Source organism: Colius striatus, chromosome 18 (genome assembly GCF_028858725.1).
Source record: "Colius striatus isolate bColStr4 chromosome 18, bColStr4.1.hap1, whole genome shotgun sequence".
In the NCBI taxonomy this organism is placed as follows: Eukaryota; Metazoa; Chordata; class Aves; order Coliiformes; family Coliidae; genus Colius; species Colius striatus.
In genome coordinates, this window is record NC_084776.1 from 9,353,666 (window position 1) to 9,379,645 (window position 25,980).

The 25,980-nt window shown below is 44.2% G+C and overlaps 1 protein-coding gene across 1 annotated transcript; it reads left to right on the forward strand.

Annotated features, from left to right (window-relative positions):
• Positions 1-1,855: 1,855 nt before the first annotated feature.
• LOC104554802 (myosin-3-like) lies at positions 1,856-25,788 on the forward strand. The gene is made up of 39 exons (XM_062010622.1): positions 1,856-2,059; positions 4,237-4,380; positions 4,468-4,624; positions 5,363-5,390; positions 5,468-5,576; positions 6,107-6,199; positions 6,455-6,518; positions 6,603-6,701; positions 7,975-8,078; positions 8,159-8,297; positions 8,857-8,975; positions 9,177-9,326; positions 9,785-9,955; positions 10,602-10,911; positions 11,068-11,144; positions 12,080-12,167; positions 12,259-12,376; positions 14,034-14,157; positions 14,249-14,385; positions 14,466-14,721; positions 14,890-15,132; positions 15,491-15,667; positions 15,748-15,893; positions 15,980-16,070; positions 17,014-17,403; positions 17,512-17,638; positions 19,056-19,174; positions 19,665-19,861; positions 20,044-20,227; positions 20,461-20,626; positions 21,212-21,336; positions 21,540-21,848; positions 21,934-22,137; positions 22,268-22,393; positions 23,642-23,812; positions 23,904-24,008; positions 24,300-24,395; positions 24,514-24,651; positions 25,586-25,788. Exons 1-39 carry the CDS (start codon positions 1,856-1,858, stop codon positions 25,607-25,609), a joined length of 5,829 nt encoding a protein of 1,942 aa, XP_061866606.1. The 3' UTR covers positions 25,610-25,788.
• Positions 25,789-25,980: the final 192 nt, after the last annotated feature.

A 25,980-nucleotide genomic window follows, 5' to 3' on the forward strand; every position in this document is an offset into this window, starting at 1 on the left:
GAGAAGGGAGAGGGGTGTCTGAGCCTATGCTAGCCATGCTTTGCTGCCAGTCCTCCACCCATGCTGCCCAAGTAAGAGCTGCATAGATGCAGTGTATCTCCTCAGACACAGCTCTTTGTTTCCCTAGGCATGGCTGAGCCCACAGCCCCAGGGATTCACATGACAATTATGCTCTAGGTCATGAGCATTCAAGATTGAGCAGAACTGAACAGTTCAGGCTGACATACAAAGGTGAAAAGTGTCCAGTGCTTCAGTGGCTACTATGTCCCCTTACCAATATCCTTCTCTCCTGTGAATTGCAATCAGCTGTGTCTTAAGAACCTGAAACCACAGCATGACCTGGCTTCTGCAGCTCCTTTTGTCAGCAGCCTCCTAGGCAGCCAAAACAGTGTTTGAGGCTAAACTTCTGTAGCACATTCAGGGTTTGGCATTCATGGAATGTCCATCCCTGGCTAGATTTGAGTGGTCTTTCTGATTAACCTTCATTTTGCCATGGTTTGTCACCTCATACTTCAATCATGGCCTCTTCTCCCATCCTCCTTGACCCATGAGGTGATGGGAAGCCACAAGAATTGCCATAACTGATCCTTCATGATTCATCATCACCTTTTTTCGCTTCCCATGGCCTTGCCTTCCACCCCACAGGTTGCTGCTTTGTGTTCCCTTGCCTTACTCTGCCCAGGTATCTCATGAGCAGGAGCATCGGGCAGGTCCTTTCTGGACTGTTATTTCTTTGACACATAGATGAGAGCAGGTATGAGTGAAGTGCCAGCTGTGGGCACAACTGGCAGGACATCATGTTCCCAGCAGAGGAAATTCTCACAATAAAGAGCCTGCAAACCACAGTTGGGTTTTTCCAGTTACTAAAATTGGAAAAAAGAATGTCTCCCTTCTTTACACACTGTATATGGCAGAAGTGAACAGGAATCAGGCAGCAGTGTCCATCCCTTCCTTCCAAATATAGGGAAGGGGCCGAGCTAAGGGAAGAGGCTGAGCCTATAAAAGCTGCCAGGGAGAAACACCTTGTTGGTGGCTCCCAATCCCTTGGCCATGCTCGTGGCCATGCTGTGATTGAGGGGTGCAGGTCTCCTGCCACAGGGGCTGTTCCCTGTGCTTGGAGCTTTTCAAAGCTGAAGAGAGAGGCACTGCAGTGAGAAATCTGCTGCAGATTCCCTGTTGGGCCATTCCCTGGGGAGGGAAGGACTGTTCTATCTCACTGGTCCTCAACTGGAGTGATTGCTTGCAGTAAGTAAATGTGAGATATCAGGCCTTTGGAGAGGCTGTTGCTGAGCTGGAGCTTTCACTCTTTCTGTTTCAGAGATCAGAGATGTCAGCCAGTTCCTTCCTTCTTTCCATTGATTGATTGTTAAGGTGAGAATTTAAGGCATGAAAACTAATAGCTTGCCCAGACTGGCATGAGCTGGCTTTTCCCTTGGGCTCACTGTGAGCACATCCCTGCATGAGCTGCTCTAAAGGGCTGTGGCTATGGCTACAGCTACTCACCAGAATGCTGGGACAGGTTTCGTGTTAAAAGGAGTGGGGAAAATCACAACTGGAAAACACGCTTCAATCTTAGACTACATGAGCCCTTCAGAGATCCCTCCCCTTTGCTGCACCTCCTGCTCCTTTTGGCATGGATTCCTTGGGGCTGTGAAGGGTGGCAGCTCTTCTTTGTTGCTGTTCAGCAACATTCTGGCTTTGAAAGGCAAGTATCTCCCTCAAGACCTTGAGGCACACATCCAAGAGATGGCAAGGGTCCTCTCAGGGTAGTCAGCTTGGAGGGCTGGTGGAGATTGTGCTCCACTCTAAGGACTGTACAAGGGGCCAGCACAGAGTCTGTGTTTCAGCTTCAGCCATGAGCAGAGATGCTGGCATGGAGATTTTTGGTGAGGCTGCACCTTACCTGCGCAAATCGGAGAAGGAGAGAATAGAAGCCCAGAACCAGCCATTTGATGCCAAGACCTACTGCTTTGTGGCTGACCCCGAGGTGGAGTACACCAAAGGAAAGATCAAGTCTGCACAGGATGGGAAGATAACTGTTGAGACAGAGGATGGCAGAGTAAGTACCTCCCTCCTGGCCCTCCTCCGTGTCCTGCTGAGGGCTCTGGGATGTCAGCTAGGGAGAGCAAAGAACACAGAAAGCACTAGACTAGCTCAGGCAAGGAATCTGCCCTGCCCCATCCTATCTTGCCCCCTGACTGGGACTAGCACAGCCTCCAGAGGAAAGTATTGCTCTGGATGCTGGGATGAAGATATCCTTTGTCTAATTACTCCTGGTTTAAGCTGTAAAGATCAGGCAATGCTCTGGAACAAGTTGGGATGTAGCCTTGTCCATCTTAGTGTCCCTCAACTACTGCTTTTAACCCTTTCTCACCTGACATTGTCATGTCCACTGAAAAGCAGTTTACTGGTAGCAGAGGAGGTGGCTACTTTGAAAGTCCCCTTTGCATGTGAAATTGTGATCAGGGTCACTGGCTGCAAAGTTTCCATGGGAAGCCTCCAAGGTGGTGTTGTTGCAAGAATGCTGAAATGCCTTAGCAGCTTGTGTCCTGATAACATTTGTAAGGATAGCTGCAGAGCAGGAAGAACCAACTCAACCAACGTCTTGACAGTGGGAGCTACAAGGTTTTAATGAAAACAAATAAAGAATAAAGCCACTGGTTTGCCCCCAGCCTCCAGTAATCACAGGTCTGTGACTGAGCAGAGGCTGCTGCAGGCTGTAGTGTGCAAAGAGCTGCTTCCCTGGGGAATGGCTTTTTCTTTGTATCCATTTCAGCTTTTTGCCTCTGCAGCATCCTGTGGGAAAGATTTCCACAGTTTAAAATTGGAGTATATGTCAAGTGCTTCCTTTGCTCTGCAATATGCAGCCTGGTAGTTTCAGCTTGTATTTTCACGAGGAGAAAAGGTGAACAATCCTTCCTTTCTATGGCCGTGTTTCTCTCTGCTATTCCTGACTTTGCAGACTTCAAGTGTCTCCTTTAACCCTCAAATCCCAGATAAATTATGCTCTCCTCATAGAAAAGCTGTTTGGTGACCATCTTTGTTCCTCTTTTCTGGAGCATTTCTAGTAGAACTGAATCCTTTCTAAGAGGTGTGAGCAGTAATGAAGGTGTGAGTGAGCAGATGAACACATCCTACATAACCCTCTTTTCTCCCTTTCTTTTTAATATTACCTAATTTTTTAGAGCTTCCTGCCCTCTTCTAAGCACTGAACTGACATTATGTCAGAAACTTCTATAGTGACTCCCAAATGTGTCCTGTGAGTAGCAGTTAATGTGAGTCTCTTGTCCTGTACAGGGGCTTTATATGAATCCTGATGGCTCAAGTGTTTGAACACTTTAGAAAGGTGTTCAGGGACACATATGACAAAGTGGCTTTTGAAAACTCTGCCTGTAATCCTTCCTTTCTCAAAAAAGGCTGAAGATCATTCTCCTAGTCAGAATCTGAGCTTGGAAATGGTGTTCAGCCTTTCTGAATAAAATAGGATTGCAGTAACACTATTTCCTCCTTGCATTGGATGGGTCAGCTTGGGCCAGTCCATGGGAGCAGCAATTACAGCATGAAAGCAATGGATGAAAGCAATGGGAAAAGCCACTTGGAAAAATGACAAAAGGATTTTAAAGCTCCTTCATGGTTCAGATAATCTATGCACATCTGCTTCCCCTGCCCTCCCCAGTGATCCACAGGCTCTGGCTGTGTGTCAGGACTGTCACTACAGTGTGAGCCCAGTTGTTAGTTAGAGCTTTTAGTTATTTAATTAGCAATGACAACAGACAGGACTGGAACAAATCTATTCCAAGGAAGGACTTGCTGTAGATGCATCTCATGCTGTTAGTATCCTGTCTCTCCAGCACTGTGCAGTCTCAGGTTTGGAGGCTGAAAGGCAGACTGGCCAGCAGGATGCCCCTGGCTGTGCCAACCCTGGGCAGCAGTGACCTGAAGTTCACGAGCAGCAATAATGGTCCATCACAAATCCTGCCTGTGTAGCTGTAGGGATTGTAGGACACTAAATTTACATCTTGTGAATTTGCCAGTGTTGCAGAGTTCTGGTCTGGCAGCAGTGTCTGCCCTGTAGGAGCCATACCTTGTTTTGCACAGTTAAACAGGAGCAAAAATCTGAATTGGAGCAGCCTTACAGGTGTTATCACTTCTCTGTATTTGTGTCTCTGTGTGTACACATGGAAGGAGCAGTGAGAGTTGCTGAGTCAAGGATAACACTTTCTTTCTGAATTACAGACAGTTGCTGTCAAACCTGATGATGTTTATGCCATGAACCCACCAAAGTTTGACAGAATTGAGGATGTGGCCTTGCTGACCCACCTGCATGAGCCTGCTGTCCTCTACAACCTCAAGGACCGCTACAGCTCCTGGATGATCTATGTAAGTTCCCTCTCATGGCAAAGGAGAAAGTCCAGCTACCAGCAGATGGACTTCAGTGACTCTTCTGTCGTGTTTTGTTCCCCACAGACCTACTCGGGTCTCTTCTGCGTCACCGTCAACCCCTACAAGTGGCTGCCGGTGTACAACCCGGAGGTGGTGTTGGCCTACCGAGGCAAGAAGCGCCAGGAGGCCCCTCCACACATCTTCTCCATCTCTGACAATGCCTATCAGTTCATGCTGACTGGTGAGCTTTTCTTTTTTGACCAGCCTCATAGAGAAAAGCTGCCAGGAGCAGTGCTTCTGCCAAGTGCCATTCCACATCTGCCACGGGCTCAGTTGCCTTTTCTGTCTCTTACGGTGTGCTACCTCAGTTCCTTGTTCTGTGTCATGGTGCAGATTATCTGCTTTGATTACCAACTGTTTTACTGTGGAATTAGATTTTGTCTCTAGGTAAAGCAAAACCAGCTCCAGTTTCCCTTGTACTCTGAAGTAGGTTTTGCATTTCTGAAGTGCTGTGGTACTGCACATTGTCTGTATTTCTGGTCTAAGCACTATAATAGGAACCACTGCAAAGGGCAGTTGCATCTGGACAGGATGCATTGTCTGGGAAGTTCCTAGTCAGCACACCAGCACGTGGCTTCAGGCAACAGCAGGGAGGTTCAGAACAGAGCTGGTATAAATACTTTCACCAAAATACGTGGGTTTAATTTGGATCAAGTCCTGTCCCACATCAAATAGTAATAAAGGTAAGAATGGTTAAGACAGAAGCAAAGAGGAGAGTGCAAGATAGAGCAAAGGGAGAGGAGAGAAGACAAAAAGTGAAGTAAAAGGAGGAGAAGGGAGGAGGAGAAAAAGGCCATGCATCTTTTCAGTTTTGCTTGCAGAGATTTTGTTTCCCTTTAATGGACACCAGGTCACGGGTCACCTGGGAACCAGCACTTTCCCCTACAGCTCTGACTGCAATTGTTTTTCTCTTTGACAGATCGTGAAAACCAGTCCATCCTAATCACGTAAGTACATCTGCCACTTGCAAATTCATCCCCAACAAAAAGTGGGTGGATAATTTGCTCTGTGCTTCTTTTGACAGTGGAGAATCCGGTGCAGGGAAGACTGTGAACACGAAACGCGTCATTCAGTACTTTGCAACAATTGCAGCCAGTGGGGATCAAGCCAAGAAGAAGGAGTCCTGGGTGAAGGTGTGAGGAAGAAAGGTTTGGCAGAGGGGCAGTTTGGGATGTTATAAGCTTTTGGCTGAGGGCAGCACTAGTGACAAACATTTACCTCAAAATAGAAGATGTCTTTTGCCAGCTTCAGCTACTGTCTCAAAAGGCAGTAAGACCAGGGGCTGGTATGCAGGTAAGACCTCAGCAAATACAAACCACCAGAGCTGCCACTGTCACTTCCCAGGTGTAACTTCACCTGTGCTGAAACCAGGTGTGGATGACTGGTGTCCAGGAAGAATCAGAAACTCCAGTTTCTTCACATTGACCAGTCTATTCCTGTTCCCTCTGACCATGGAAGAAATTCTGACTAAGGGAAAAGATAATTATTTACCATTCACACACAGTGCTGCCTCTTGGTAGTTGAAAAGATGCTGTAGTAACGCTGTACAACTGCAATGAACAGCACTTGGTGGCACGTGTCATCAGGCGAGCTGCAGGATAGTCACTTCCTCCTCCCACATAGCCCGTGGGTTTTTTCAGTAATCATTGAAATATTCTCACAGGGTATGCTGGAGGATCAGATCATCAGCACCAACCCACTGCTGGAGGCCTTTGGGAATGCCAAGACTGTGAGAAATGACAACTCCTCACGCTTTGTGAGTCGTCGTGTTTCTCTGCCCTCCTGCATTTTCAAACCTGTTTGTCTGCTTCTTCCTTGCAGTTGAGAGCCACTGGGCTGAGAGAACTGTTCTTGCTGACAAATGTGTTGTTTGTCAGATGCTGATGTGTTCACAGCTGTGTCATGCCCATAGCTGCAGTGACATCAGTCACTGACATTCAAGACAGAAAAACACCCTGGCATGTTATCCTGGGAATGCTGTACTGATCACTACCTTTTGTCTGCTTGCCAGGGTAAATTCATTCGTATTCATTTTGGTACCTCTGGAAAACTGGCCTCTGGTGACATTGAGACCTGTGAGTACATGAAGAGGGGGTCTTACTGTGTGGCTGTAATGTAAAGAAGAGGTTGAAAGATTTCTGTGTGCATCCATATTACAGACTTGCTGGAAAAGTCACGAGTCACTTTCCAGCTGAAAGCTGAGAGAAGCTACCACATCTTCTACCAGATCCTCTCCAATAAGAAGCCTGAACTGCTTGGTAAGGACAGCCATCACCTGGTGACATGGTACAGTAAACTCAACATGGGGAACCTTTCCCTATATAAGCCAGCCCAGTGGCACCTGCTGGCCAAGTGCCCTGCTCGCAGGCACCCAGCTTCCCCTTGAGCAGGTGCCTCTAGCCCTGCATAGCCCCGACTCTTTGACCATTATTCATGTCATCCACATCCCAACATTGATGATGACTGGGTTACCAAAGCTGTACACAGCACTGTTATCTCTGTGTAATGGTGTTGCACTAGCAGTTATTCCACCTCCAGTTTTTCTTCCTTGGGTAAGTTCTAATGCAAACTGTGTGCAGGCAGAAGCTGGGGTGGCTAATTTACTCTGCCTTACACCTTGCTGTACTTGCTGCTGTGGAAGTTACAACTATATGGGTGAGATCCTGTGAACAATCTCCAGTAGAAAGGTGAGAAATTCCTTGGGTCCAGGATGACCAGATATACTGACCTACAAACATCTATCTGAAGTCTTCATTTTATGGGCAAAAGTTTTTCTCCATTTCCAGCACAGCCCCTTCAGCCTCTTCCCCCTTTCCACTGCCATAGCATACCCTACCCATGCCCTGCATCTGTCCCAGACTCAACTACTGCACTCATCCTCACTCCACTCTGCCCATCCCTCCCATCTCTCTCTGGAGTGTTTGCCTAGGTGGAGCTCATACCACTATCCTTCCACTCTGCACCCTCCCAACATTTACCCCCTCCCTCTTCCCTTCTCAGAGCCAGTGGACTGCATGCCTGTACAAGGACATGTTTATCCTCCATGTACAGAAGATTCTTCTCCTTGCATGCTGCATGCCTGCACACTTTCACTTCTCTTATTCTGCCATACAATTCAGCACTGAAAATGAGTTGTGAATTGTGGCCTCAGACTGAGATAAACACACGTTTGTATTGCCAGTGCCTGCAAGGGCGTTCAGGATGGGTTAGAGTATGAGGATAAGTGTGTATGAGTCTAAAAGTATCTTTCTTAAGAGCTGGGTTTTTTGGATAGCTTTTGTTCCTTGTCTGCCAGTGCTGAATGTTCAGCTCCCAGTTCACAGCATCTTAAACTGGTAGGACTAAGAACCTCCCTGGGACTTTCTGTTCACCCAGTGGAAGGCAGATGAATGGCTTTACTCTGTCTTTCTTGTCTCTTAATATAAACCCAAGAGTTTGAGGATGTAAAAGGAAAAAGAGCCCATGAAACCTTGCCGTGCTGTTCCATTTTCCCTGCCAGTACCTATCACACTCCTTCCTTTTGCCTTTCAGACATACTCCTCATCACAACCAACCCATACAACTACCCCTTCATCAGCCAAGGGGAGATTTCTGTGGCCAGCATTGATGACCAGGAGGAGCTTCTTAGCACAGATGTGAGTACATTTAGTAAGGAGAGTCAGTATCTCTTTTACCATCCTCACCATTATAACCAGTTTATCTATCTGGTATGCAGGCAGCCTTTGACATTTTGGGCTTCAGCCCTGATGAGAAAATGGGGATTTACAAACTGACAGGGGCAATCCTGCACTATGGGAACATGAAGTTCAAGCAGAAACCACGTGAGGAGCAGGCAGAGCCGGATGGCACAGAAGGTAACCCCTTCATGGCTTGGAGAGACCTATTTTCAACTGTTTTAATACAATTTTTCACTAGAAATGCAAGGTGTCTTCAGAGGAAGAAGCAGTTTTTCCTTGATGAACATACAAAGGAGATTCAGCCTTCAACTTACCAACTCCTGTAGATTCACTTTCTGCATCTGCTTTATTCCTGATGTCTCTTCTCAAGGACCTTGTTCCTGGGACACATAACTGTAGCATTCCCCAGTTTCTGGCAACATCCAGAGTTGTTGTGTTTGAGTGACATTGTGGAGAAGTGGCTCAGAGGACAGAACGTTCTGTTGTCCCATCACCAATGCCCTCACTGGTTTTAGCACAGTGGGGCTGCTGGGGCAGCTGCTGAGGCTGCTGTAGCCACTCAGTCATGAAGAGCAGCCCTACAAGGCTGTTTGGAAAAGTAAATGAGAAAGTTGTTCAGGCTTTGTGGACTGGGTGAAGCCAAGCAGTTTGCCAGGTTTCAGAGTGAGCTCCAACAGATTCTGTCTGACCCAGCTAAGAAGAAAGTCTCCCAGCCTTTTCCTTTCTTGCTTTACAGAGGCTGACAAAGCGGCATATCTGATGGGCCTGAACTCAGCAGACTTGCTGAAAGCTTTTTGCTATCCCCGTGTGAAAGTGGGAAATGAGTATGTCATGAAGGGCCAAACAGTGGATCAGGTGAGTATCAGGGAGCAGCAGGGACCATCCTTTCCTAAGGGATAGGAGTGGGTGCAGGTCACAGCTGAGGATGGTCAGGATCATGAAGGCTGGTTAGTGCGCTCTGTGGGCTGACAATGTCTGTGCATGGTGAAGGGGTGTTTTTTTCAGGTGCTGCACCAGCAGTACCCTGATGCAGCCATGTGAACCATCTCCCTGCAGGTGCACCAGGCAGTGAATGCCATTTCCAAGTCAGTCTACGAAAAGCTCTTCCTGTGGATGGTGATGCGCATCAACCAGCAGCTGGATACAAAGCTGCCAAGACAGCACTTTATTGGGGTCTTAGACATTGCTGGCTTTGAGATTTTTGAGGTTTGGCTTTACATAGCACTCCCAGACTCTCACTTTAAAGACTTTTTTCCTTTTGCATAATTTTCTAACCTTTTCTGACCTTTTCTCCTCCTCATCCACAGGCAGCCCTCAAGAATAAGGCAAATCTCTCTGAAGCTGCTTCTGTCTTTATAGATCTTTACAAAGTCACTCACTTTGTAAAAGAAGTGGGAGAAGCAGAGCCATGGAGCTGTTGTCTCCCTCCTCACAGAATCTGTATTTAGTAACATTAAGGTCACCCCAAACCATTGCCAATGCAGGGTACATCAGCCATGTGCTGCACAGTACAGCTTTTCTGTCAGCCTGGGCCACCCATAATATCCTTTATACCCTTATCAAAACCCTTTGTGGATAGTCTGTCTGACCTTGCCTTGACATCTTTAAGAAACAAATTGATTTGAGTTGGTTTCACAATATTAACACATTTACTCAAATATTAGTTCAACAGCCTGGAGCAGCTGTGCATCAACTTCACCAATGAGAAACTGCAACAGTTCTTCAACCACCACACGTTTGTGCAGGAGCAGGAGGAGTACAAGAAGGAAGGAATTGATTGGGAGTTCATTGACTTTGGGATGGACCTGGCTGCCTGCATTGAGCTTATAGAAAAGGTGAGTTTGTTACATTGCTTGTCCAACCACCCAAATCAGATCTGAAAGGCATTCTCGAGAGTGATTGCACTGAGTGCCTTCAATACAACCTCTCTGTGAAGCTTCAATGTCTCCTTAACTCCTCCCTTCCTTTAAGCCTAACCCTTGTGATTAATTATCCAGTGTCTGGAAATGCAATCTGCCTTCTAAGAAGGCATTGCTTTTATTTTTATATTGTGTCTTTCTTCCACATCATTATAAATTGCCATTTCATTGCCATATTTAAGCCCATTTGTCATCTGTCTGCATATTGATTCCTTCTCAGGTATGCTCCTCAGTTCAATTCAAATGTCAGAAAGCCTCATGCCTGCTTGCTTTTTGCTCCCTCTGGATAAGGAGAAGTCACTACTGTATTCCAAGAAGTTTCTGCACAGTTTTTGCTTGGCTTTCTTTGCTTTCCAGCCAATATCTTGGTAGTTCAAAATCCTATTTATGAAAATCTCATGCTTTGGAGTATCTTGTCAGCTGTTCACAAAACAATCTTTCTTACCTCCCAATCTAATTGTCTGTAAATTACCTCCAGTACTTTAATTTTGTCATTTCTTTAACTCCATATTATTATAACTTGAATTTGTCTTATTTGAAAACATTCCTTTTTTCTATTCAGCCCATGGGCATCTTCTCCATCCTGGAAGAGGAGTGCATGTTCCCCAAGGCAACTGACACCTCTTTCAAGAACAAGCTCTATGACCAGCACCTGGGCAAATCCAGTAACTTCCAGAAGCCCAAGCCTGCCAAAGGCAAGGCTGAGGCTCACTTCTCCCTGGTGCACTATGCTGGCACAGTGGACTATAACATCACTGGCTGGTTGGAGAAGAACAAGGACCCCCTGAATGAAACTGTTGTGGGGCTGTATCAGAAATCATCTATGAAAATTTTATGCAATCTTTATGCCAACTTTACTTCCATAGATGAAGGTAAGATCAGAGGATTATGTCTCCTGTCTGATGTTTCCAACTGTAACTTGAACAGTGTTGAGTCAGTATTTGTGCTCAAGTATTAGATGCATTGTTATAACGCTGTCAAAGGTATCTACAGGGGTACCTCAGTTGGACTGTTATCTCATTTTCCAGCTGAAGGTGGTGGTATTAAGAAGAAAGGAACCAAGAAAAAGGCTTCTTCCTTCCAAACTGTCTCTGTACTCTTTCGGGTAGGTGTATTCTCTGACCCATCATGGACCAGCTGCACAGAATACTGAGAAGGCGGTGCTGTCAGATCTGCCTGCATTAGTTCACCATTCCCTCTTTCTCTGTTGCCATATGATACTGTGGAAAGTTAACCTTTGGGATCTAGTAAAGGTTAACCTGAATTCTGCTTTCTGATGAGGTCTAATAGTGACATGATGGAGAAGGGAAATCATGCTTTCACCAGGTTGCACAGTTCCAACATAGCCTGAAGGCTGTCTTAGCTTTGACTTTGGTACTAACAGCATCCTTCCCTTATTTGTTTGTAATTGGCTTCTTCCAGAATATGCCGTACTGAGGAAAGGGTGTTGTGTGGCAACCAGTGCCTTGCAGTCAGTGTAGGCAGCACAAATTACATGTCTCAGCCCCTTGATGCTGCTGTGACACGTCTACATTGTGGGCTCAGAACAGTCTCAGGCTTCCCAGCAGGATGAGGGGTGCAGCATCCACCTGGGTGTGACAGAGTATGTCATTATTGGGTGAGATGATTAAAGAAATGCAATGCTAACAAAAACTACCCAGCAGTGCAGATGACTTGTGATACCATAGTCAAACATTGCTTTTCTGGCTTAATTCTCTTTTAAGTGTATAATCAACCTATTCATTCACTTGATCAAAAGTTCCTTTGATCAAGAAAGACTACTGGTATCCAGAATATCATTCCTTTCTTTCTCTCCTCCTCATGTTTAATAGCTCTTATGATTCAGTTCTAACCACTGAGGACACAGCTGCATTTTAAGATAGGGGGAAAGTTCATCAGTTGTATCCACTGTTAGGGGCCATTTCCTTTGCTGATGCTTATATGGGACTGTAGAATATTCACTGGAAGATTAAGGGAAAATGTCTGTTTTTTTTATTTTTCAGCAGTCAAATAATATTGAGACTATTTACATTTTTACAGGAAAATCTAAATAAGCTGATGTCCAACCTGCGAACCACTCACCCCCATTTTGTGCGTTGTATCATTCCCAATGAAACAAAGACCCCAGGTATTTCATAAAACATACATTAGAAATTGACAGGAAGACCAATTGAGCAATGCTAGAAAAATCACTACATCCCCATGTTGCTCTGTCCCAGGCCTGATGGATCACAAGCTTGTTCTGCACCAGCTGAGATGTAACGGTGTTCTGGAAGGCATCCGAATCTGCAGGAAGGGATTTCCTAACAAGATACTATATGGAGATTTTAAACAAAGGTCTGTAATAACATTCTCGTGTTTGCATCGACCCCGATTCATTTGAGAAGAGTCTTGCTAAACAAGTCAATGATGTGGTTCTTAGGAAAAGACTATTTTAAAATTTGACAGCTATGGGAAGCATGAAGACATATCTAATAGCAGGGTCTGTGTGGGCAGTGCCCACCCAAATGCCTTCCTGAATCCTGTATGCCAAAACCTATTTTCACTTCATTCATGTTGATCTGAATGTTTGGGTGTTCTTTGCTTAAATTCTCAAGTTTGACACAAATGTGTTTGAGCAAAAATGTGGAGGGTGGTCTGTACCACATCCTGTATTTATCCACTGTCTAGCAGAAGTCTGAAGAATGATGTTTAAATATTTTTAACTAGAATGGTTTTACTGAAAGGAAATGGTGTTAAACCTGATACCACTTTTTGGGTGAAATGACAAACTTGACTGGCAAATGGAGCTACAGCAACAAAACAGACTGCAGCAGGACTCCTAAATTAGTTCCACATGGCACTCATTTTGTATTGGGCTATTATTTCTGTGTGCTAACATTTCTACAGCACCATAGCCACAGTAATTTACATTTAATTAGCAAAATCCCAAGCAATTTAAACTCAGGAACTGCCATGCAAATAAGACATTTATAAAGGATCACTAAACATAGGGCTGGGGTCATCCACTTGTTGTATTTCAACAACGGCAAATGAAGGGTCAGGTCTCTAAGAGCAAAGAAAGTACACTGTGGAAATGATGTGGGTAAACAGAAGCATGCTGAAAAGGAGTTGGAACAGTCTCTTAAAGGATTAGGAAGTCCTTTGCTAGATACTATGTTTACATACTAGATACCTGGTTTACATTCTTTGGGAGGAATGTGAGAAGCTGGGTATGGTTCAGAAAGAGCTACAGGATAAAAGTGAACTCAAGTGCAGTTAGAGATTTAAATCAAACTGTTTGACTTGTGAAACTGTATGTCAACAGATGATGTGTTTGTGGTGTAGACAACCTACAGGTGTAAAGATATTTGAGTATTCAGGAACCTGTCATCTAAAAGACAGACTTAAAGCAGGAGTCCAAGGGTGGGACCTGAAAAAGGATATTGTTAAGGTGAAAGTGGAATATTCTTTTCCTACAGTGAGGGTGAATATCTTACCTGGGACACTCTTAAGGTTTGAAGGCTTCAAATAAGATTAAAATTTCTCTTAAAAAAACCCCCATAGATTAATCACAAGATGGGGGCTGGATGGATGCACTGGGAGGACTGTGTGCTGTCTGTGTTATATGGGACTCAGGTTAGATAATTGCAGCAGTGCTCCCAGTCATAAAATATTGTTGTTGTTATAATGTACAGCCAAATGAGTCCATTCAGTCAGAATTTCAATGTACAGCTACAGTGAGCTGGCCCCCTTGGTTGGTGTATGTGACTGTGACACAGACAAACAGTCTCTCAGGTCCAGAGAACACTGCCCATGCCCTCAGTTTCAATGAGGGCTGTAACATGCTGGGAACCCTCTGAACTGATCTGATTCTTACTGGTTTTCTATTTAAGGCTGGAGGTGTGAGTCAGGCTCAACTTTCCACTGTATCTTCAAAGTGACAGCTGTTCCTGTAGCATCCTGTGCACTAAAAGGATACCAAGGGTTGAGCTCTTTCGCTCTGTTTTGTCAGATACCTCCTGCTGAATGCTGCTGTCATTCCAGAAGGACAGTTTATTGATAGCAAGAAGGCATGTGAGAAGTTGCTGTCTTCCATTGAAATAGATCATACTCAGTACAAATTTGGACACACTAAGGTAAACATTTTGTTTTCCCACATGATGAGAAATCATTAATTGTGTTAAAATGTAAACCCAGCAATGACTCATCTTTGTTCTTTGGTTGCAGGTGTTCTTCAAGGCAGGTTTGCTAGGTGTCCTGGAGGAGATGCGAGATGATTGCTTAGGACGACTGATCACACAGACACAGGCTTTATGCAGGGGATACCTCAAGAGACTGGAACTGAAGAAAATGTTAGACCAAAGGTGTGTGTCTTCTGCAAGGTCTAGTTGCTCAGAGATGTGCTTTCATTTTTCACAGTACTGATGGATCGCTTTTATTTCAGAGAGTCCGTCTTCTGCATCCAGTACAACATCCGTGCCTTCATGAATGTCAAGCACTGGCCCTGGATGAAGCTGTTCTTCAAGCTAAAACCCCTCTTAAAAAGTGTGGAAACCGAGAAAGAAATGGCCATGATGAAGGAAGAGTTTGTGAGGACAAAAGAAGAACTGACTAAATCAGAAAGCAAGAGGAAAGAACTGGAAGAAAAAATGGTGACTCTGGCACGGGAGAAAAAGGACCTGCAGCTGCAAGTACAGAGTGTATGTAATTCAAAACCATTTTTGGCTCCTCAGCTTACATCAGTAAGCTGAGTGTTCAAGAAAGGGTTGAATGGAAATTCTGTTACTTCATGTCCAGTTGTATAAAGGAGCAGGTGATTTCTGCAGTTCCAATGTGTGACAGACACGTTTCTGTTTTCTACTAAAAAGGAAAATGAAAATTTGGCTGATGCTGAAGAAAGATGTGACCAGCTGATCAAAGCAAAGTTCAATCTGGAAGCAAGAATGAAGGAGGTAATGGAAAAACTGGAGGATGAAGAGGAGATGAATGCTGATCTGGCAGCCAGAAAGAGGAAACTGGAGGATGAATGCTCTGAGCTGAAGAAAGATATTGATGACCTAGAGTTATCCTTGGCCAAGGCTGAAAAGGAAAAGCATGCCACAGAAAACAAGGTACTTTTCATTTCTGCTGTTGACATGTTTAATAGCTGCTCTATATATAGGATGTAAAGGTGCAGTCAACTTGAACAATAACCCCATGTACAAGGAAGCCTATAGGGTTTGCTCACCTCTGTTGTGCAGGAAAACCAACTCATAAGCATGGAAATATGCATTAAAATGAAAGTTCAGAATTGCTTTGCAACTTCAGAAGGATTGGTATATAAGCAGAGAGATTTTATAGTTTGAACATATAATGCAACTAATAAAGTCTCTTTGGTAGTCTAGCAATGAGTTTATTGTGTTTGAGTGATCACTAGCCTATCTAAAAGCCAAAATTTTTGTGACCTTCAAGGATTTTGCCTTACAATAGGTTAAAAATCTAACTGAAGAAATGACAGGTTTGGAAGAGAATACTGCAAAATTAGTAAGGGATAAGAAGGCCCTGCAAGAAGCCCACCAGCAAGCCCTGGATGACCTGCAAATTGAGGAGGACAAAGTTAATACCCTCACCAAAGCCAGGATCAAGCTGGAGCAACAAGTGAACCATGTGAGTATGTTCCAAACAAAGAGAAGGGGCAGACTCTTCAGTTGTTCTGTCAGTCATCTTTATGCATATCTATGTTACAGGTTGAAGGATCTTTTGAACAGGAAAGAAAACTTTGTATGGATCTTGAACGAGCAAAGAGAAAGCTTGAGGGAGACTTGAAACTTGCCCAGGAAACCATCGTGGATCTGGAGAATGATAAACAACACTTAGATGAAAAATTAAGGAAGTAAGAAAAAAACAATAGTGACAAATTTACCATTTGTTTTTAACTGTATATGGTTTGTTTTTATTAAAAGAACATTTCCTTCACAGGAAAGACTTTCAGTTTAATCAGATGCAAAATAAAATTGAGCAACAGCAGGATTCTGGTATTCAGTTGCAGAAGAAGATCAGAGAATTGCAGGCAAGAGGCTTCATTTAAATATATTGTCATTACTATTTGTTTGTCTAAGCTGTGGTAGCATGGATAACAATTGTCTGCAGTTGGTAGCTGATAAAGTCTCTGTCCCAGTCACAGTAGTTTCCTCAATATGTTGAAGAATTTTCTCCACACATCTGTGGTGGGTTGGCCCTGGCTGGACACCAGGTGCCCACCAAGGCTGCACCATTGCTCCCCTCCTCAGCTGGACAGGAGAGAGAAAATGTAACCAAAGGCTGGTGGGTTGAGATAAGGACAGGGAGATCATTCACCAAACACTGTCATGGGCAAAACAGACTCAGCTTTGGGAAACTACTCTATAACCAATCAAATCAGAGTAGGACAATGAGAAAAAACCCCAATCCTATACCTTAAAAGACCTTCCCCCTGCCCCTTCCTTCTTCTCAGACTCAACTTCTCTCCTGATTTTCTCTGCCTCCTACCCCACACTGGCACAGGGAAAGATGTTGTTCCCACATATTCTCATCCTCTGCTGATGGTGTTGCATAGTTTTTTTGCCCCTTTCTTAAGTCTTCTCCCAGGGGTGCTACCAGGCTCTGAGCTCAACCTTCGCCAGCGATGCATCTGCCTTGGAGACAGCTGGAATTGGCTCTAGCAAACATAGGAGAAGCTTCTAGCAGCTGTTCACAGAAGCCAGCCCTGTAGCCTTCCACTATCTAAACCTTGCCACACAAACCCAGTACAATAACAGAAAGCTGTGATCTGAAGGTAGCATGAGTTGATCCTCAGGGCTTTTCCTGTTTGTAAGCCTTTGTCTACAACGGCAAACAGTAAAGGACTTTGTTTTTTGCTTATTTTCTGCAGAACAATAATCTTGGTATTCTACTATACCAGTCATGCCTTAACCTAAGCATTGAATTATCTGTTCCCTTATTAATTCCTGATGTGTTATTTCCTCATTCTGTAGGCCCGTGTTGCAGAACTGGAAGAGGAGACTGTGAGTGAGAAATCGATGCGGGCAAAAGCAGAGAAGCATTGTGATGAGCTGGCTAATGAACTGGAGGGAATCAGTGGAAGACTTGAAGAGACTGGAGGAGCCACCAGTGCTCAAACTGAACTTAAAAAGAAGCGTGAGGCGGAGTTCCAGAAGATGCGGCGTGACCTGGAAGAGGCCACGCTGCAGCACGAAGCCACGGCTGCCGCCCTGCGCAAGAAGCACGCGGACAGCACAGCCGAGCTTGGGGAGCAGATCGACAACCTGCAGCGAGTGAAGCAGAAGCTGGAGAAGGAGAAGAGTGAGCTCAAGATGGAGATTGATGACTTGGCCAGTAGTACAGAGACCATTGCTAAGTCCAAGGTGTCTCTTCATGAGTTAAATACTTGGATAGGCAATAGTCCTGTCCAGTGGGAATTTAATGCATTCCAAACACACAAATACAGTTCCCACTTTCTTACTCTCTTTCAGGCTAATCTGGAAAAAATGTACCGCACCCTGGAAGACCAGATGAGAGAGATGAAAGCCAAATTTGAGGAAAACCAAAGAATTGTGAATGAAATGATGATACAAAAAGCCCAGCTCCAGACAGAGTTCGGTAAGGAAGGCACAAAGATCAGTATCATAGAATCATAGAACGGTAGGGGTTGGAAGGGACATTTAGAGATCATCCAGTCCAACCCCCCTGCAGAAGCAGGTTCACCTAGATCAGGTTGCATAGGAACATGTCCAGGCGGGTCTTGAAGCCCTCCAAGGAAGGAGCCTCCACAACCCCTCTGGGCAGCCTGTGCCAGGGCTCCCTCACTGAAACAGTGAAAGAGTTTTTTCTTATGTTTAAGTGGAACTTTTTGTGTTCCAGCTTCATCCCATCACCCCTTGTCCTATTGCTAGACACCATAAAAAATGTGCTGCCCCAACCTTCTGACACCCACCATTTAGATATTTGTAAGTATTATTAAGATCCACCCTCAGTCTCCTCTTCTCCAGACTGAACAGCCCCAGATCCCACAGCCTTTCCTCATATGAAATGTGTTCCAGTCCCCTGATCATCTTGGTGGCCCTGCAGAGGGACTCTCTAATGAGTGAGATCTAATTGTTCCCAGCATGCTTGTTCTTCTTCCAGGCTCATTGGTACATGCACAGACAACACTGTAAACAAATCAAAGGACATGAGTTCATGAGTGGCACTTTAAAAACCATATGCCAATTGCAATCATTATTTGCTTAGGTAAATAATTGCCAGAATGATGTGATGTAGCTCGCTGATTCTGTGCAGGAGGGCTGCAGATCTGAGACAGCCCTAAATGATTTGAGGAACCTGTTAGAACTATTAGGAGAGGTCAAGGAAATGTTGTTAACAGGGATAGGAAATCAGGAAACATTGACTAAACCTGTGCAAAGTGGTGGAGAGTGTTATTTACTAGAAGATGTGGTAAAATGGGATGGGAAGAAACACAGAATAAGCTAGAAAGAGCAACCGTCTAGACCTAGAAGCAGGGTTGTCAATTTCTCTAATGGCCCTTTAAAAACTGTGCTGATACAGAAGAAATTTAGAAAGGATAGAAAACAAGAAAAGAAAGAAAGGAAGATTTGAAATCACAGAGAAACTAAATGCTATGCACTTAAGTAGTTAAAGCCAAGAGACTTAAGCATGTGTATTTGGAGGTTTGAATGGTAAAACTCACAACTAAAGCAAAATAGCAGTCACATTGAAGGAGACAGAATAGATAAGTGTTGGAAGAGACACATCTGTCTCATAACTTCAAATACAAATACATCTGCAATGTGAATGGTAAAAGTATAAACATAAAGGCCACAACTGACAAGATAAACAGCGTTGTATGATTCCACTTGTCTGTTACTGGTTATAGTGGTGGCTGTGGCAGGGCTCAGTTAATGGTTGGGCTCGATGATCTTTAACTTCTTCTCCAATCTGAACAATTTTATGAGTATTTATATATGAAGGTTTTCAGGATGTTTAATCTGGACAGTACTGGAAACTTGTCTTCTCACAGGTGAACTCAGCCGACAACTCAACGATAAAGAAACCACAACATTGCAACTGTCCAGAAGCAAACAGGCAATTACAGAGCAAATAGAAGAACTTAAAAGGCAGCTAGAGGAAGAGATCAAGGTAGTGTTAATTGTTGACCACATTCTAAGGCTTCAAAGCATATCAGTTCATTGAAAAACCACTTTTGGAAGTTTGTAAGTGTTGTTACCTACAGTCTAACACAATAAAATTGCCATTGGGCAGAATGTGTACAGTGAGCACTGTGTTTCAGTGCTTTGCTGGGGAGGTCTCTGACAGGTTAAAGTGGTTTCACTTTGGGGTATTTTTTTCACATGTTTTTTAACTTTGAAGTCATGGTCCATGGGATTTCTTTTCTTCCCTGGGTCTGTAGAAGCAAAAGCCAAGGTGAAAGCATCATTGTTGGTCTTTTCTCGTGGTACAGTGAAGGAAAGTTGGTTGCAGCTGAAGACAGCTGCCTGACCACTTATAAACCTCTGGCCTTTTGTCTTCTGCACAAGCTGCAGTGACCATATTTTCAGTCTTCAAGGTCATGGGGGTCACTGGCTGGTCACAATTAACATAAATACATGATATTATGGGTAATTTTTAGGCCAAGAACGCCCTGGCCCACGCCTTGCAGTCTGCTCGCCACGACTGCGACTTGCTCCGGGAACAATATGAGGAGGAGCAGGAAGCCAAGGGGGAGCTGCAGCGGGCCCTGTCCAAGGCCAACGGCGAAGTGGCCCAGTGGAGAACCAAATACGAGACGGACGCTATTCAGCGCACCGAGGAGCTGGAGGAGGCCAAGTACGTGGTAGATGAGATGAACCTGTCCAGGTGTCATGTACATTGTGCAGAACAGACCTAAATTATTTTACTAGGGGTTGCATATTCACTTAATTTAAAAAAAAGTCTTCTGATACTGTACTCATTAAATGATATTTGTGTTCCACTGACTTCTTGAATCATATACTTGTTTTATTTATAAGGAAAAAGCTCTCTCAGCGTCTCCAGGAAGCAGGGCAGCAGGCAGAGACTGTGAATTCAAAGTGTGCCTCCTTGGAGATGGTGAAGATGAAGTTGCAGGGAGAAATGGAGGATCTGACAGTGGATGTAGAGAGAGCAAACAGATTGACAACCACCCTTGACAAGAAACAGCAGAATTTTGATAAGGTGATAAGTGAACACAGTATCTTTTAAGTCCAGTCTTCCTAGAAAACTGATACTCCCTATTGAGGTCAATGCTGAAATCAAGTTGAGTCTAACAGTTATAAGCTTCTCCTGAGCACAGCAACAGGAATTTGTCCTGTTTTCAGAGACTGCACAGTTTAACTGGCACAGAAAACTGCCACAAATAAAACAGCATATTCAGTACAATCAGGAAATTAAATGTACTGTCTTTTCAGGTGGTGGCAGAATGGAAGGGAAAGTATGAGGAGAGCCAGCTGGAGAGGGAAGCTCTCTCTAAGGAATCCTGCTCTTTGAACACAGAGCTTTTCAAAGTGAAAAATGCCTATGAGGAAACCTTAGATCAGCTTGAAACAATCAATAGGGAGAACAAGACTCTCAAAAGTAAGTGTTTGGCTCTGGCTTCTCTTTAAGCTGTTCACAGTCCTGCCACAACAAGGAATGCACTGCAAGCACACTCCTATCTGTAAGAGGTTCACTAGGTTACAGGACTCACTCTGTCGTTACTGTTCTCTCCATTTTAATGGAGAGTATAAATGTCTAAGCAGATGTTGACTAATAAAGCAGATGTCCTTGCTCTCCATTGTCTGCTGCAGAGACATAAGGTCATGGGCATTTAGGTGCCTCTCCCACATAAAGGTAGTGCCCTCAAGAGATTGTATAGCTTGTGAGAGTGAACTTTACAGATGCACTGGGAGCATGTAATGACAGAATAGCGGTGTTCCTCTGATGGTCTATACAGACATGTGCAGGTATCTTCCAGGCTCTCTATAAGGAGGGCTGTGAAACCACATGGATGCTCCTGTGTTTATGTCATTCTGCATGAGTTAGCTACATCTGTTTTTATCTGCACATACATACACAACTGTGTACACATGTACATGTCCAAAAGAGGTGTTGAACACAGTCACAAAGCAGAGAGTTCATCTTCTCTGGCTACTACAGGCTGATGTTATTCTTATCTCACAGGGGAATTAGCTGATCTGACTGAACAAATTACTGAAAATGGCAAAATGATCAGAGACCTTGAGAAAGCCAAAAAGCAAACTGAAGTAGAAAAATCTGAGCTGCGGTTAGCTCTGGAAGAGGCAGAGGTGAGTTAGTCTAAATATTAGTGGAACAAACTGGAGAGCAGTCTGAACAGCTTTCTGTTCTCTTGTCTGGGCAGTGGCTGATTGCCACAAGGTTGATTGTCTCAAACTGTAGGAGTTTGTGTGAAGTCACTGAGGAACATCACAATGATTATGTTCTCTGAAATGTTACTTTTGTCTTTGTTTTCTCCTTTTTTCTTTAAAAGGCAGCTCTTGAGCATGAAGAGGTCAAAATTCTTGGTGTCAACCAAGAACTGACTCAGATTAAATCAGAAATCAATAGAAAGGTTGCTGAGAAAGATGAGGAGATTAGCCAGCTAAAAAGGAACCATCAGAGGACTGTGGAGACTATGCAGGGTGTTTTGGATGCTGAGATCAGGAGCAGAAGTGAGTCCTTAAGGCTGAAGAAGAAGATGGAAGGAGACCTGAATGAGATGGAGATCCAGCTAAGCCATGCCAACAGACAGGCTGCAGAGGCACAGAAGCACCTGCACAGCATCCAGGGAGTTCTCAAGGTCTCAGTTCATCTTTCTGGTTGATTTATTTTTAAGCACAGTGTCCAATAAATTCATTAGGACAAAATTTGCTCTCCATATTTAGGACACACAGCTGCACTTGGACGATGCTGTCAGGACCCAGGAGGACCTGAAGGAGCAGGTGGCCATGGTGGAGCGCAGAGCAAACCTGCTGCAGGCTGAAGTTGAGGAGCTACGGGCAGCTCTGGAGCAGACAGAGCGGTCGAGGAAAGTGGCAGAGCAGGAGCTTGTGGATGCCACTGAACGTGTGCAGCTCCTCCATACCCAGGTAGTCACTTTGCTAAGACGGATGTATTTTTGAGTCCAGAGGTTCACAGAGTAAGAATGAATGTAATTCACAGTGTCTATGTTTAAGAGACCAAAGACTTCCTCAAGGCCTCTCTTTGTCTCCTTCACAGAACACCAGCCTTTTTAATACAAAGAAGAAGCTTGAAACTGATATGGCACAAATCCAAACTGAGATGGAAGATATTTCTAATGAAGCAAAAAATGCTGAAGAAAGAGCAAAGAAAGCAATCACAGATGTGAGGATGCTACCACGGTTTTGAATTTTCAGGGCTTCCCAGTGGCATTTGATGGGAGTTAATGTAAATACTCTTGTCACAGTTGGACAAAGAACCAGTCTGTGGGTCTGGTTGAAGAGTCTGTGTATCAGAGAAGAATTAGGGCAATAGTGAACTTGTCCTGCTGATAGAGGAGTTATTGGGGCTGTTGTCATTATAATGGACTAAACTCACATTTAGTCACCCTAAATATCTTTCTCCAATGCTGCATAAAAATGTAAATGACAAAAAATCCCTTGCACTACTGAAACCAGTAAGGGCTCTAATGTATTTAAAGATTTATAATTTCAAAATCTTGTTTAAGAACTTTGCAAATGAGAATTGTGAATTTTCATTCAAAATTGGTGCAAAATCCCCCCTGTGTGAGACCAGCAAAACTCAGTCAGGCAACAGGGCTGATGTGTCATGGGACCAAACTTGATAATGGTTTTTGATGTGTAGGATCAAACCAAAAGCTTAACAATGAAAAACATTTGCAGTTAAAATAGAAAGAAAACGTACTGACTTGCTCATTAAAATAACCCCATTATTCTGGCTGTATGAAACAAACAACATAACAATGAATTACACACAGACACATGTATATTTATATATAACAAATTCCTAATGGCATTATTTTATTCTCACATTTTTCATTGTAGACTTTTTCAGGTATTTTGCTGCCAATTGGTTACATTTTACATTATTTCTAAGTAATAGCACTCAGTATTCCACCAAAATCCTTAATGTTAGAGAGCGAAATATATCCTTGTTTTGTCTTAACACAGGTTGTTTTAAACTATTTTCTGCCTCATAACACTGATCATCCAGGCAAATGTGGCAATAGCAGGGCATATACTAAGGCACAGCATTTAGACTCCATCACACCCATGTGTGCTAAGCAGAGAAGCCCTTCAGCTGTGCCATGCCCTGCTCCTGAGGTTTGCTGTGGTTGCTGCTCTACCCTATGGCAGGTCACAGTAATGTCCATGCTGTGGGACAGAGCATTTACCCTTTCTTCTTGTTCCATGTTCCACTGTGTGAAGCACAGCAGATTTTTTCCCCATGCTTTTTCTTACTGCTTCCTGTCATGTTTGTGGCAGTAGCATGTCACAGTGAAATGTGGTGCCAGGGATGGTCATCGGGAATCAGGAATAAATCCTCATACGGTACACAGCACACACTGTTCTTTCACATTCTTCCAGTTTCTTATGTCATCTCCCTTCCAAGGCAGCCGTGATGGTAGAAGAGCTGAAGAAGGAGCAGGAAACCAGCGCCCACCTGGAGAGGATGAAGAAGAACCTGGACCAGACGGTGAAGGACCTGCAGCACCGTCTGGATGAGGCCGAGCAGTTGGCACTGAAGGGAGGCAAGAAGCAAATCCAGAAGCTGGAGGCTAGGGTGAGTAGCAGCACTGAACATGGATGTCAGAGATACTTTTCCTCTCTGAATCTGTGTGAGGGCTCAAGCCAACTGTTGACTGATTCACTAGATCCAAGAGTTAGAAGCTGAGCTGGAAGAAGAGCGTAAACAATCCACAGAGGCCATGAAAAACATCCGCAGATATGAACGGCATGTGAAAGAGCTCACCTTCCAGGTGAGTACAAATAGAACACAATTATCCTGTGCTTTGGATTGCCCTGACCCATCTGCACTTAATCTTGAAGAATTTCATGAGGTTCCCATGGGCTCCTCTCTCCAGGGTCCCTCCAGGGTCCCTCTGGGTGCCCTCACTTCCCTCCAGCGTGTTGACCACACCACATACCTTGGTGTCATTGGTGAACTTCCTGAGGGTGAACTCACTCCCACTGTCCATGTTGCCAGCAAGGACATGAAACAGTGCCAGTCCTAATAATGACCCCTGAGGAATGCCATTCTCTCTCCACAGAATGAGGAACACAGGAAGAACATGATGAGGTTACAAGATCTGGTAGATAAACTGCAGATGAAAATCAAATCCTACAAAAGACAAGCTGAGGAAGCTGTGAGTCACTAAACCAAAGCAAATACTTACCATTTTCTAGGACGGTCAGTTTAAAGCTGTCTCTGTGCTCAACCATGCTGCCAGATGGTTTTTAGTTCCTTTTGTGTTTCCATTTCAGGATGAGCAGTCCAATACTAATCTCTCCAAATTCAGAAAAGCACAGCATAAGATAGAAGAGGCTGAGGAACGGGCAGCTATTGCTGAGAGTCAAGTAAACAAGCTCAGAGTTAAAACCCGAGAAGTCTCTTCTACAAAGGTAAGCCCAGGTTGCAGGAAGCAAGGGTGCAGTTTGTATGGCTTGATGAAGCAAGTCAAGCAGTAGATTTGTGCCTTGCTGGTGGGTATAGCCATCACTGAGAAAGGACAGTTCTGGAGAGAAGGGATTTGCTTTGAAAAGGCTGAGAAGGATGAGATTGTTCAAAAAGAGAAGGCTCTGAGGAGACCTTATTCTGGCCTTTCAATATATAAATGGGGTTTATAAGAAAGCCAGAAAAAGACCTTTTACCAGGGCCTGTAGTGACAGGACAAGGGGCAATGGTTTTAAACTTAAAGAGGGTAGGTTTAGAGTGAACATAGGGAAGAAATATTTTACAGTGAGGGTGGTGAGACAGTGGAACAGGTTGTCCAGAGAAGCTGTGGATATCCATCACTAGAAGCCAACCAAACTCTGAACATTCCCAAAATAAACCTTCCTGTGAGCCTCAGGCAGAATTCACACTCTGATTGAGAAATAATCAGTAGCACTGTGTCCTTAGCTGAACTTCCTGGGCAGTGGTCTGTCTCCAAACCTAGACTGTTTGGTACAAGAACTAGAGACTTTTTTTCCCTAGTGTGAGCTGAGCAGATGTAACACCTTTTCACTGCATTAGTCCAGCTTGGTTTGTGGTTGGAGGTAAAATACCCACAGTCCACACTTTGGAAAAATCACTAGTGCCTAGAGCACATATCCAGGAATAGGAGAATCTTGGCTTTCATTTCAGAGGAGCCAACAGATATGTTTCTCCTTTCCAACCCATCAGTCTGACATCATGGCATTTGGTGATGTGTGGTCTTTAGGGGTACAGACACTGCTACGTTGACCTGGGCTCCACTTGCACATCTTAGCTGGATGGTGCATTGAGACAGGTGATTTTGGGGACCAAAAGACCCATCTTGACATGTGTGGAATAAACACAGCCTCTCCTTTCCAGGTGATGTTAAGAAGTGAAAAATGAACTTCCTCTGGGATAACCAGAACTTCCTCAAAGTATCTTTCCAGCTGTGGTTTGCAGTAGCTAGAGCTATACTGGTAGGAAAGAATCTTCCATTTGCTTATGGATACAGACATTTTCTGTCACTCTACTGCTGTACCAGTGTCAATAAAGTAGCTATGTGCAACTTGAGATGCTCCAAATGTTGATGTTCAGATGAGAGTAATTTTCTGTCCAAGTTAAACGTAGTCAAAGCTGTGGGTTCACGTCTTGGCTGCTGTTGTGATCAAGTTTGAACAATTTTGTCCTAATCTTAAAACCCAGGTGTTTGACAGGCTTCCTCAATACCTTCTGCCTGAAAGCAGATGTCCCGACCTTGTTAAATGAAGCTGAGA